This window comes from Tamandua tetradactyla, chromosome 2 (assembly GCF_023851605.1).
Source record: "Tamandua tetradactyla isolate mTamTet1 chromosome 2, mTamTet1.pri, whole genome shotgun sequence".
NCBI classification, from domain to species: Eukaryota; Metazoa; Chordata; class Mammalia; order Pilosa; family Myrmecophagidae; genus Tamandua; species Tamandua tetradactyla.
In genome coordinates, this window is record NC_135328.1 from 91,858,760 (window position 1) to 91,871,679 (window position 12,920).

Sequence of the window (12,920 nt, forward strand, 5' to 3'; positions counted from 1 at the left end):
CCCAAAAGAAAGCAAGCACACAAAAACTTTCAGAGTTTAACAGAACTTATAAAATCATGCTTTGACCTTTTGTCCTCTCCCTGACTTTCTAGCCTCTCCTTATATTTTCTTCCTCATTCTTGCGATTCTAGTCACAGTGGACTTCTTTTCCTCTCTTCATTGCCAAAGAGTGTTCATTTTATGAGCATTGATACTTAAAAAATGGTGAAACGTTTTCTTTCAAACTGTCAAGTGTTTTCACAATATCTTAAAATAGCATGCTTTTCTTTTTAATTGAAAGTATGATAACTATTAAAATTCCTAAAAGTGCCAAATAGCTAATGGGACAAGCAGAGTTTATTAAATATCTTTTGGGTCTATCCCAAGATTTCTTTTGAGTCTTCAAAAGAAGAATCTGCTATGATACATGAGAGCACTGGGCAAAACCTCTCTTTTTATGTATGGTTATCCTACCATTTGTTACGACTCCTGAAATTCCATCAGTCTGTAAATTCTGTAAATCTAATACCCTAGCAAGAGTTATTCAGAAACTAACTGAGAATATAAGATACTATAAAGTTAGAACTGGAGAGGGACTTTGAGATCATCAGTCCATAAAGGAAAAAGTCACGTTGGAAGATAGAGTTGGGTGCCAAAGATCATGTGATTACCTGATAGCCTTTCTTTCTGCTTTTTTTTAAAAATTAAAACCAGCAGCATAAGAAATGAGAAAATAAAGCTTTTATCCTTTTAAGTATCTTAAAATACTTCTCACATTTTTACCATGTTTTAATATGGTAACACTTCAGCTATCTCTGATGGGCATCATATAATTTTTCACTATTGCCTGGGCAGAAACAAACCTAAAAGTAAATTATTTAAAAATCTTTAAGCCTGACAGGTAGGCCTGTGATTTTTTATCTATTCCAAAGTATGGGAAGAGAGTTTCTCACTTGTTATTTTAATTTTTATATAGATGAAAATTAAATTTTATGCATAATGTATACATAATCTTTTATGTATAATAGTTGCCATTAAAAAGTAGTGGTCTAAAAGGGGGAAGAGCGAAATGAGACAGAATAATGTGTCAATGGCTGAGAGATTCCAAATAGAGTCAAGAGATTATCCTGGAGATTATTCTTACATGTTAAATAGATATCATCTGTTTAGTTAAGGTTAATGAAGAGGCTGGAGGGAGCTGCCTGAAAATGTAGAGCTGTGTTCCAGTAGTCATGTTTCTTGAAGGTGATTGTATAATGATATAACTTTCGCAGTGTGACTGTGTGATTGTGAAAACCTTGTGTCTGATGCTCCTTTTATCTACCTTATTGACAGGTGAGTAAAACATATGGGTTAAAAATAAATAAATAATAGGGTGAACAAATGTTAAAATAAATTTAGTCGATTGAAAAATTTATATATATGTATAATACTGGAAAGCTATTTTTAAAATTGATCTTTAATAGTTGTATCAAATGTAAAGCATTAAACAATATAAAATAACAAACAAAAAAAAAGTAATGGTTTCTTGGGCGGTGCAGTGGTGGCTCAGTGGCAGAATTCTCGCCTGCATGCCAGAGACCAGAGTTCGATTCCTGGTGCCTGCCCATGCAAAAAATATGTATATATATAAAAGTAATAATCTCTTTCTTTTTTTTTTTTAAATTTTTTGTTATTAATCAAAAAAAAGAAAAGAAATTAACACAACATTTAGAAATCATTCCATTCTACACATGCATTCAGTAATTCTTAGTATCATCATATAGATGTATGATCATCATTTCTTAGTACATTTGCATCGATTTAGGAAAAGAACTAGCAAAACAGCAGAAAAAGATATAGAATGTTAATATAGAGAAGAGAATTAAAATAATAATACTAATAAAATATATATATATATATATAAAAAGGAAAAAGAAAAAAACAAAAACAAAAGATACAAACAAACAAAAAACTATATTTCAGGTGCAGCTTCATTCAGTGTTCCAACATAGTTACATTACACTTAGGTATTATTGTGCTGTCCATTTTTGAGTTTTTGTATCTAGTCCTGTTGCACAGTCTGTATCCCTTCAGCTCCAATTACCCATTATCTTACCCTGTTTCTAACTCCTGCTGGTCTCTGTTACCAATGATATATTCCAAGCTGATTCTCGAATGTCGGTTCACATCAGTGGGACCATACAGTATTTGTCCTTTAGTTTTTGGCTAGACTCACTCAGCATAATGTTCTCTAGGTCCATCCATGTTATTACATGCTTTATAAGTTTAGTCTGTCTTAAAGCTGCATAATATTCCATCGTAGGTATATGCCACAGTTTGTTTAGCCACTCGTCTGTTGATGGACATTTTGGCTGTTTCCATCTCTTTGCTATTGTAGATAATGCTGCTATAAACACTGGTGTGCAAATGTTCGTCTGTGTCTTTGCCCTTAAATCCTTTGAGTAGATACCTAGCAGTGGTATTGCTGGGTCGTAATCCATTCTGCCAGTCTGTCTTTTGATTGGGGAATTCAGTCCATTAACTTTTAGTGTTATTACTGTTTGGATAATATTTTCCTCTACCATCTTGGCTTTTGTATTATATATATCATATCTGATTTTCCTTCTTTCTACACTCTTCTCCATACCTTTCTCTTCTGTCTTTTCATATCTGACTCTAGTGCTCCCTTTAGTATTTCTTGCAGAGCTGGTCTCTTGGTCACAAATTCTCTCAGTGACTTTTTGTCTATAAATGTTTTAATTTCTCCTTCATTTTTGAAGGACAATTTTGCTGGATATAGAAGTCTTGGTTGGCAGTTTTTCTCTTTTAGTAATTTAAATATATCATCCCACTGTCTTCTAGCTTCCATGGTTTCTGCTGAGAAATCTACACATAGTCTTATTGGGTTTCCCTTGTATGTGATGGATTGTTTTTCTCTTGCTGCTTTCAAGATCCTCTCTTTCTCTTTGACCTCTGACATTCTAACTAGTAAGTGTCTTGGAGAACGCCTATTTGGGTTTATTCTCTTTGGGGTGCGCTGCACTTCTTGGATCTGTAATTTTAGGTCTTTCATAAGAGTTGGGAAATTTTCAGTGATAATTTCTTCCATTAGTTTTTCTCCTCCTTTTCCCTTTTCTTCTCCTTCTGGGACACCCACAACACGTATATTTGTGCGCTTCATATTGTCATTCAGTTCCCTGATCCCCTGCTCAAGTTTTTCCATTCTTTTCCCTATAGTTTCTGTTTCTTTTTGGAATTCAGATGTTCCATCCTCCAGTTCACTAATTGTAGCTTCTGTCTCTTTAGATCTACCATTGTAGGTATCCATTGTTTTTCCATTTTTTCTTCTTTGTCCTTCACTCCCATAAGTTCTGTGATTTGTTTTTTCAGATTTTCTATTTCTTCTTTTTGTTCAGCCCATGTCTTCTTCATGTCCTCCCTCAATTTATTGATTTGGTTTTTGAAGAGTTTTTCCATTTCTGTTCGTATATTCAGCATTAGTTGTCTCAGTTCCTGTATCTCATTTGAACTATTGGTTTGTTCCTTTGACTGGGCCGTATCTTCAATTTTCCGAGCGTCATCCATTATTTTCTGCTGGTGTCTGGGCATTTGATCAGATTTCCCTGGGTGTGGGACCCAGCTGGTTGAAAGGTTTTCCTGTGAAATCTCTGGGCTCTGTTTTTCTTTTCCTGCCCAGTAGGTCGCGCTCGTGGTGCTCGTCTGTCTGCAGGGCCCACCAATAAAAGATGCTGCGTCTCCTTTAAATTGCCAATCCGAATCTCACAGTCCGTCCGGGAAACCGCGCGTGGAGGGGGGGGTCGCCGGCCGACGCAGCTTGGGGGAATGCCGGTCCAAATTGCCCAGCTGGCCCGAGACGCCAAGCATGGCGGGAGGGCCCCGCTATCCAACGTTCCCAGTCAGACCAGGGAGCCATGTGCGTGGAGGGGACCCCAGTCGCCAGCCGCCCCGGCCGGGAAAACGCGCGCCCCTCGGGTATCTCACCGCAGCGGATTCTCCCTGCCTGTTCAGCCGTTCCAGAATGGGGTACGCTGTCTTTTTGGTCTCTGTCGTGGCTCCGGGAGCTGTTTTGTATTGTTTGTGTTTCTTTAGTTGCTTCTCTGGAGGAGGAACTAAGACCCGCGCGTCTTACTAAGCCGCCATCTTCTCCGGAAGTCTCTTTCTTTTTAAAGAAAAGAAAAGGTCAAGAATAAGAAAGTTATGGTGTCTTAAATCAGATTGGGACAGCTTTGAAAACCAGTGTAGAGAATATGGCAGGTGTTGGCCTGTTGAACAGAGAACAGTTAATAGTAAGGCTTCATAGTGTGGTTTTTCCCAGTTACCTTCATGTAAATACTGATAGAATAACAGGGAATCTTGGGGCTGATTGGTGTAGGGAAGCACTTTTGATTGAGGAGACAGTAGTACTGCAAGTGAAAGTTCAATAAATTTAGTTAAAATTCAAGATGACACCCCTTGAATAAGCTCATGTAATCTGTAATATATTACTAGGTAACAGTTTTGGGAATAGTCTACTTTAGGTGTTCACTGTTCTTTTTACAAGAGTGTTAGTTTAGATTATTAGCAATCGTGCAGTTTTGTTTTTTTTCATTATGTGTATAATCTTATTGCTATTTTATTGATTTGAAAATCTTTGGAGTTAAAACATGGAAGCTGTTTCTGTAGCCTCAATGTTAACAGTTCTTACATTTTCATAAAATAAAAATTATGACTTCTGATAGATTTTTTTTCATATTCTTCATAACACAAAATAAAAATTACTTAATGCAGTAGACATTCATCATTGTGACTACCTAGTACTTTTAAATCACTTGCCTACAGTTTATTAGTTTCCCATGTTGTAAGGTCTAACTTCCCAAATAGAGGCCAGAAAATTTACATTTTCATACCCACTCACAGCTAAAGTTATACATGTCTCGTTTGGATTTGCTTGGGAGCAATGTAAAGTTGTAGCCTGGTACAGAGCTTTTTTGTTTTGTTTTGTTTTCATATTTGGTAGTGGGTGTCTGGCTGCTCTTAGGGCAACAGTTGCAGAGCATGTTATTTATTCCTAGTATCATAGGTGCTAAATAGTGGTAGCAGTCTAGTTTTTTCCTGGAGAAACCCCCAAATATGATTGTTCTTGGTTTCATAGCTTCTTAAGTTGGCTCTCTGGCTCTTATAGAGTTTCTGTTAATCTTCCTTATAATATAATTTTTAAATAAATTCCTTTTCTGCTTTAACTATCAGAGGAGATTCTGTTGTTGGCAGTTAAGTAAGAAGCTTGACATACTTTATTTGAATGGTTAACTTTTCTAAAGTACATTGTTTTTACATTTTAGAAAATGTAAATAAATGTCTAGCTGTCTTTTTTCATGCCAATTTATATGCATTGTATTGTTTCCTCCTGATTGAGGGCATGGCCTATTGATTTGGGTGTCCCTAAAGTTTGACACAATATCAGGGAAGTCCCTGATTGTAAGGTTTAATAGTTCCATAGTCTATTTTGAATTAAAGCTATTATATACATTTCTTATAGATTGTAAACTCTATAAGAGTGGGGTCCATGCTTTCATATCTTTATATCTTCACATATGGTAAACATCCAATAACAGTTTGTTAAACTAGTAAAGTTTAGTATACTTTAAAACATAATTTTCTTCTTTTATATCTGTTCATTTATTAGCAATGTTCTGTTAAGTTATGCATGACTTAAATAATGTTAGGCACAGCTTTTTTTAGGATTTCAAGCAGGTAAACACCTCACCAGACCAGTAAGGAGCAACATTTAAAATGAGAGCTGTTTTTGGACCACTTTTTTTTCATTTGGTGGCTTTTGTGTTTTGTTTTCTCTTTTTACTCAACGAATGTATTTTTTTTTAAACTATTCTTAGGCAATCTTAGTATTTTCCCCAACACTGAAGTCATAATTTTTCGGGTTAACATTTTAGAAATGTGCTACAGTATCTGCTTTTAGTAGCCATACTTCTGAACAAATTTTTAATTTGAGAATAACTTTCAAAGCTGGTTTATTTCGTCTTTCCTTATGAGTCCTTGTCAACAAAATATGGTTTAAGTATTTCTTAATACATTATTTTAAGAATTATAATCACATTTTAAGTGTTTAACAGAATTTTTAAAAATCAGCAGATTATGGACACTAAGTTTTTTGGCTGTTTGTATTCCCTATTCAACCACGTCACTGATGATTGGAAAGGAGACTCCCAGCCGCAGTTCTAAAGAGCTGTTCTGTATACTGCCCACACTAGACTAGACTTTGAATCTCTTCCTCTTACCACTTCATTACCTGTAGTCTGAGGCTACAGTCTGTCATCCTCCCCTGAAAGAGTTTATGAGGAACAACTGTGTCATTAGGAGCCCTTGAATAACTTCAGGCAGTGCACACAGATGGCAGCAGCACCATGCTTCAACTTTGCCAGGGACCCTCCAGGTACCTAAGCCCTTGCCTTATTCTCATCTCTTCCAGGAATAAGCCATTTGTGCCCAATTTTGACTGCTAGTCAAACTACATACTTCTGGCTCTTACATTAACTCACTAGTAAAACTAGGAAAGTTATCTTCCTCTCTGGGTCCTAAGTTCTTCTCTCCATCTGTCAAATGAATACTCAGATTACTCTATCACTAAACTATATGGGTCAAAGTTTTCTTATCACTGCATTGGACAAAAAGAAATCCGTAAAAGTTTTTCAGTATAGTATAGCACATTTGAACACCTGAAACAGAGAGCACAGAATCAGAAAGAGGTCTTTTAATCCTGTATGGATTATTGTAATGTCTAGAAACATCCTAGAGTATATTAACCAAATAATTAAAAAGTATTGGCAAAGTCCCCTGAGAGAGGGGAGAAAGACTATGGAACTATTAAATCTTATAATCAGGGACTTCCCTGATATTGTGTCAAACTTTAGGGACACCCAAATCAATAGGCCATGCCCTTGATCATGAGCCTTAATCTTGTGAAGCTTACGTAGGTAGCTAAGAAGCTTAGACTACCTAAAGGCATGCCTAAGAGTTACTTCTGGAGGGCCTCAATCTCTCTAAGCCCAACTCTACAAGTGAAATCATTGCCCTCTCCCTATGTGGGACATAACATCCAGGGTTGACAGTCTCCCTGGTGACGTGGAAGAGGACTCCCAGGGATGAATCCAGACCTGGCACTCTGGGATCAACAATTACATCCTGACCAAATGTGGAAAAAGAGGTGTAATTAATAAAGTATCAGTGGCTGAGAGAGTTCATACAGAGTGGAGAGGCTACTCTGGAGGTTGCTTTTAGATAAGCTTCAGACTCCCCCTATGTGGGACATGACATCCAGGGTTGACAGTCTTCTCTGGTGATGTGAAAGAGGACTCCCAGGGATGAATCCAGACCTGGCACTCTGGGATCAACAATTACACCCTGACCAAATGGGGAAAAAGAGGTGTAATTAATAAAGTATCAGTGGCTGAGAGAGTTCAAATATAGTGGAGAGGCTACTCTGGAGGTTGCTTTTAGACAAGCTTCAAATAGACTTTGCTACCTATCATAACTTGCCAACCTCCAACCATTCCAGCCAATCCTAAAGAACACCTAGGGCAATTTATAAGATTCCACAAGGGTTCCAGGCACTAGAGTAACTTTTCAGAAAACTACAACCTCCAGATGGGTCCCTGGTCCAGATAAGTTCTAAAACCTAGCCTGGCCTCTCCAGAACATCAAATAATTCCATCTCCCTACCCCATATTAGTGACAGACCCTTCCAATATAAAAAATTTAAAATTGCCATAGCCCGAAGAACCCCAAAGAGAGGTATGGAAAGATCAAAGGTGATGTTGGAATTATCCATTGAAGTTAGGACTTAACAAATGAATATGAATGCTGAATCATTAAATTGATATCTCTTTTAGTCTGCAGTGTTTTAGAACAGCTAGAAGTAAAAACCTAAAATTGTGAAATTGTAACCCATGTCTGAAATATGTTCTACAACTAATTGTGGTGTGCTTTGAAATTTTTTTGCTTTTTTTGTATATATGTTATTGTTCACAAAAAAAGAAGGAAAGAAAAAGTTGATTGTGATGATTAAAAAAAAAAGTATTTAAGCCCTCTAACTTCCTATATTCTGGAACAGCTAGAAAGAAAAATATGAGGACTGTATATTAGCCCATGACAAACTCTGGGATCTATCCTGCAACCACTTTTTTCAAAGAGTGCTTTGAAAACTATTGCTTTTTTATTTCTTTGCTTTGTATATATCTTATACTATACAATAAAAAAAGTTAAAAAAAAAAATCATATGGAACTTCAAGGGGCCCTAACTGAAAAATAACAAGGCTGGAGGACTTCCCTATTTTAATGATACTATAGAGTGACAGTAATCAAAACAGTGTGTTACTGGCACAAAGATAGACAAATAGATCAGTGGAACAGAACTGAAGTCCGGAAATAGACCCATACATGTATGGGCAATTGATTTTTGGCTGCTAAGTACACACAATGGAGAAAGAATAGTCTCTTCAACAAGTAGTATTGGAAAAACTGGATATATATGAGCATAAAAATGAAGTTAGGGGCGGGCCGCGGTGGCTCAGCGGGCAAGAGTGCTTGCCTGCCATGCCGGAGGACCCCGGTTCGATTCCCGGCCCTAGCCCATGTAAAAAACAAACAAACAAACAAAATATAATAAAACAAGAAAATGTTTAAAGATGTTTCCCTTCCTTCCTTCTATCCTTCCTTCCTTCTCTGTCTTTCCTTCCCTTCCTCCCTCTCTCTTAAAAAAAAAAAAAAAAAAAAAAAAAAAAAATGAAGTTAGACCCCTAGCTCACATTACAGCAAAAAATCAACTCAAAATAGATCAAGGACCTAAATAGAAACATTAAAACTATCAAACTCTTAAAAGATAACATCAGGGAGAAATCTTCATGACTTGAAATTCAGCAAAGTGTTCTTAGATAAGACCCGAAAAGTGGAAGCAACAAAAGAAACAACAGAGAAATTTGATTTCATCAAAATTAAAAACTTTTGTGCATCAAAGAACATTACCAGGATAGAAAAATGACATCCTACAGAAAGAGAGAAAATAGTTTCAACCATGTATCAGATAAGAACTTAATATCCAGACTGTATATAGAACTTTTACAATGCAACAGCAAAAAGACAAGCAATGCAATTAAAGAATGGGCAAAGGCCTTGATCTTGAGGCTTGCTCTTGTGAAGCTTATGTATGTAGTGGAGAAGCTTAGCCTGTCTAGAGGCATGCCTAAAAGTTACTTCTGGAGGACCTCTTTTGTTGCTCATATGTGGCCTCACTCTCTCTAAGCCCAACTCTGCAAGTGAAATCATTGCCCTCTTCCCTACATGGGACATGACATCCCATGGGTGAAAGTCTCCCTGGTGGTGTGGGGGATGACTCCAAGGGATGAGTTTGGCCCTGGCACCGTGGCATCAACAATACCATTCTGACTAAAAGGGAGCAAGGAAGTGTAACAGATAAGGTGCCAGTGGCTGAGAGAGTTCAAATAGAGTTGGAAGGCTACTCTGGAGGTCACTCTATACAAGCTTCAGTTAGACATCACTATCTATCATAACTTGCCAACCCCCAACCAAAAGCATTCCAGCCAATCCTAAAGAATACCTAGGGCAATATAGAAGATTCTACAACCTAGGACAATATAGAAAATTCTATAAAAATTCCATGCACTATATTAGCTTTCCAGAAACCTACAACCTCCAGATGGGGTCCCTGGACCAGATAAGTCCTGAAACCTAGAGGGACCAGTCAGCCTCTCCCGAACATCAGCTAGTTCCATCTCTACTCCATATTATTTGAAGCCCCTTCCAGTATGGAAAAGTATGGGCGTAGCCCAAATACCCCTAAACAGTGGGATAGAAAGATCAAAGGGGATGGGGGAAAAGGTAAGATTTAGTAAATGAGTGTGATTACTGAATCATTATATTGATATTTCTTTTAGTCTCCAGTATCTTAGAGCAGCTAGAAGTAAAAACCTAAAATTGTGGAATTGTAACCCATACCAAACTCTGAAATCTCTTCTAAAACTGTTTGCACTGTGCTTTGAAATTTATTGCTTTTTGTATATATGTTATTTTTCATGAAAAAGAAAAAAAAGTTGATTGTGATGATAAATATATTTATTCCTTCTAGCTTCCAATGTTCTGGAGCAGCTAGAAGAAAAAATCTGAGATGTTGGTATGGTAGCCCATGATGAACTCTGGAATCTGCTGTAACTACGTGTTGAAGAGTGCTTTGAAAACTATTGCTTTTTTTCTTACTTTGCTTTGATTTTATATATATATATATATATATATATAAAATGTGTGTGTATATATATATAATGCAATAAAAAAGTTTAAAAATATTTATACCTACTTTTTTCTAATTTAATGTCTGTTTACATTAAAAATTTTTGACACTTGTATATAGTAATTACTTTTGAAATCCAAGTTAAAAAAAAGTAAGAGGGAAGTAGCACCCATAATTCCACTAGCCTGGGATTCATATATGTTTACAGCACTGTCATTTAATGTATGCATATTTTTATTACAAGTGTTGTTTGTTATGTATTATGTTCATTTTTTCTTTTTTCTTTTTATTAACAATAGTCATACTTTTAGTTTTCATGGCTACATATATAGCTGGTTCATTTCCCAATTATTATATTACAACTTCTTTATAGTTTTGATTTTCTTATATGATAAAATTACAGCTAATGCTGCAAGTATATAATTTTGCTTATATGGAATTAGTTCCTTAGTATAACTTTCCAGGAATGGAATTAGGGGTCAAAGGATGTAAACATCTTTATAACTCTTGTATGAAATCATATTTCTAGAAATTATCAAATTCCAATTTCCATTTAGTAAACATATGTTAAAATTTTTTATTAATTTTGAAGTTGATATGCATAATAAGTGTGAGAATTTTATTTTGAGTGGTTACGATAGCCTCCGTCAGTAAAATTCAGGGTGATGTCATGTTTGTATTTCTTCATCTGAAAAAATTAACAGTAGTTCTTATGAGATACTTTGTACTGATATTGAAAACTGGAACAACAAGTTGTCTTGTGGACTGAAGATAAATATAACAAACTTATTTGGCATTTTAGTATTTTATAGTATTCTGTTTTGAGTAATAATGCTTTTATTTGTTAAATTGTCTTTAGGCTTCGGGAACAGGAACGAAAAGAAGCTGAAGAAGCTAGTCAAAAGGAAATAGAAGAATGGGAAAGAAAACTTCTAGCTCAAGCAGCTCCAACTTGTATGGAGACCATGTGGGAAATTCCAGCTATTGGGCATTTCCTTTGTTTAGCCCAGCAAATTCTAAATTTGCCAGAAATAGTCTTTTACGAATTGGAACGTTGTCTTCTGATGCCTCAGTGTAATGCTTTTTTATCTAAAATAATGACTTCATTATTAAGTCCTCCCCATCGCAGACCTACATTACATAGGAGACCTACTTTGCCTTATAGGACCTGGGAAGCAGCACTGAGACAGAAGGTACAGCAGTGGTACACTGCTATAGGGCAGACTGAAAATCCTGACAACTGTGCTGAAAAACTTGGGTTGTGTCCTCAGTTTTTTAAAGTGCTTGGAGAAGTTAATCCATTAGAAGAAAAACCTTTTCACGAACTACCTTTCTACCAAAAAGTGTGGTTACTTAAAGGTCTTTGTGACTTTGTGTATGAAACACAAAAAGAAGTTCAAGATGCTGTACTTGGACAGCCTATACATGAATGCAGAGAAGTTATCCTTGGTTATGATTATTTCGAGAATGCTTATGTACATTTCCCACAGTTCTGTGGTGCAGATGTACGGATATATAAACAGAGACCTTTTCAGGCCCCTGAATTTCCAATTCCACCCATTAAAATACAAAGAGTACCTCGGATTAAACTGGAGAAATTGAAATGTGACTGTGGTAGTTCAAGTAATGGAGAACATAGGTTTAATAGAGAATGTATGCCATCTTCCTTCAGGAGAGAACAGAGAATTAGTTTCAATACGTCTTGCTGCCCTGCTAAGATAAACTTGGATAATCATGACATTTCTGTTGAAATGGAAGTAAAATCCAACTATGAAACTAGAATTCATAGACCCTGCGAAATTAAAAAAATTGATTGTTGTAAAGAAAATTTAGAAGAACCTGGGAGTCCAGGGGAAGTTACTGGCTTTGGAGAGCCTCTCAGCCCAGGTGAAATAAGGTTTATAGAAAATCAGGAAAAATATGGCGAAGCATCCAGAGTAAAGCCTGAACCCAGTCCATTAAAAGAAAATGCTCTAAAATCTTGCCAGATACATGTAAATGGAAGTCATAGCAGTCATTCAGAAGTGAACTGCCATAAAGTTGTAAGGGATTTTCTATTAGAACAGTCACTGCAGAGCCACAAGAAACTCAAACTAACTAAAATGCGGGCAAAGAAGAAGAAAAAGAAAAAAAAGAAATTGAAAGATGCTTTCAATGAAAACTTACAGAGAAAGCGCGAAGGTCTTCATTCTCTTTCATTCAAGACTTACAAACCTGAGATCCAGAATAAGTTATTGATCATCAAAAAGAAAGCAAAACACAAGAAGCACAAATCTGGTAAGCTTACACAAATGGGTGAGAATTATACTTAAGCATAATGCAAATTGTTGTTTCAGTTAGATACTGTGAAGTCTCTGAATGAAAAAATGAAGTTTACGTGTGTGTGTGTGTGTATGTGTTTAAGGGTCAAGTTTTATTTTATTCCCCAGGATTAAAGCCCAGAGCAGAAGATACATATGCTAACAAAAAAAAAAAAGTTGCAGTATATTTGAATTTAATTCTCAGTTGAAAATCTTTGGACATGATGTATTTACGTTTCTTTAGACCAATTTCTCCATAAGTGATGCTTCCCAAATCCATGTTTTTTTCCCAGGCCAGGGGGTAGCGTGATACTGTTATGAGAGTCAGGAGATAATCATTCTCA

The 12,920-nt window shown here is 36.2% G+C and overlaps 1 protein-coding gene across 8 annotated transcripts in view; it reads left to right on the plus strand.

The window, feature by feature from the left end:
• Window positions 1-12,920, plus strand: part of BRD10 (bromodomain containing 10) — a 116,629-nt gene that overhangs the window by 57,771 nt on the left and 45,938 nt on the right. For 4 of the 8 annotated variants that reach the window (XM_077148235.1, XM_077148237.1, XM_077148238.1 and 1 more), the window contains one exon: window positions 11,136-12,553. In XM_077148235.1, coding sequence (XP_077004350.1) covers window positions 11,136-12,553 — 1,418 coding nt within the window. Of the gene's footprint in view, window positions 1-1,149; window positions 1,225-10,117; window positions 10,163-11,135; window positions 12,554-12,920 lie in introns of all 8 variants that reach the window. The other 4 variants (XM_077148234.1, XM_077148236.1, XM_077148239.1 and 1 more) reach the window with 2 other exon arrangements.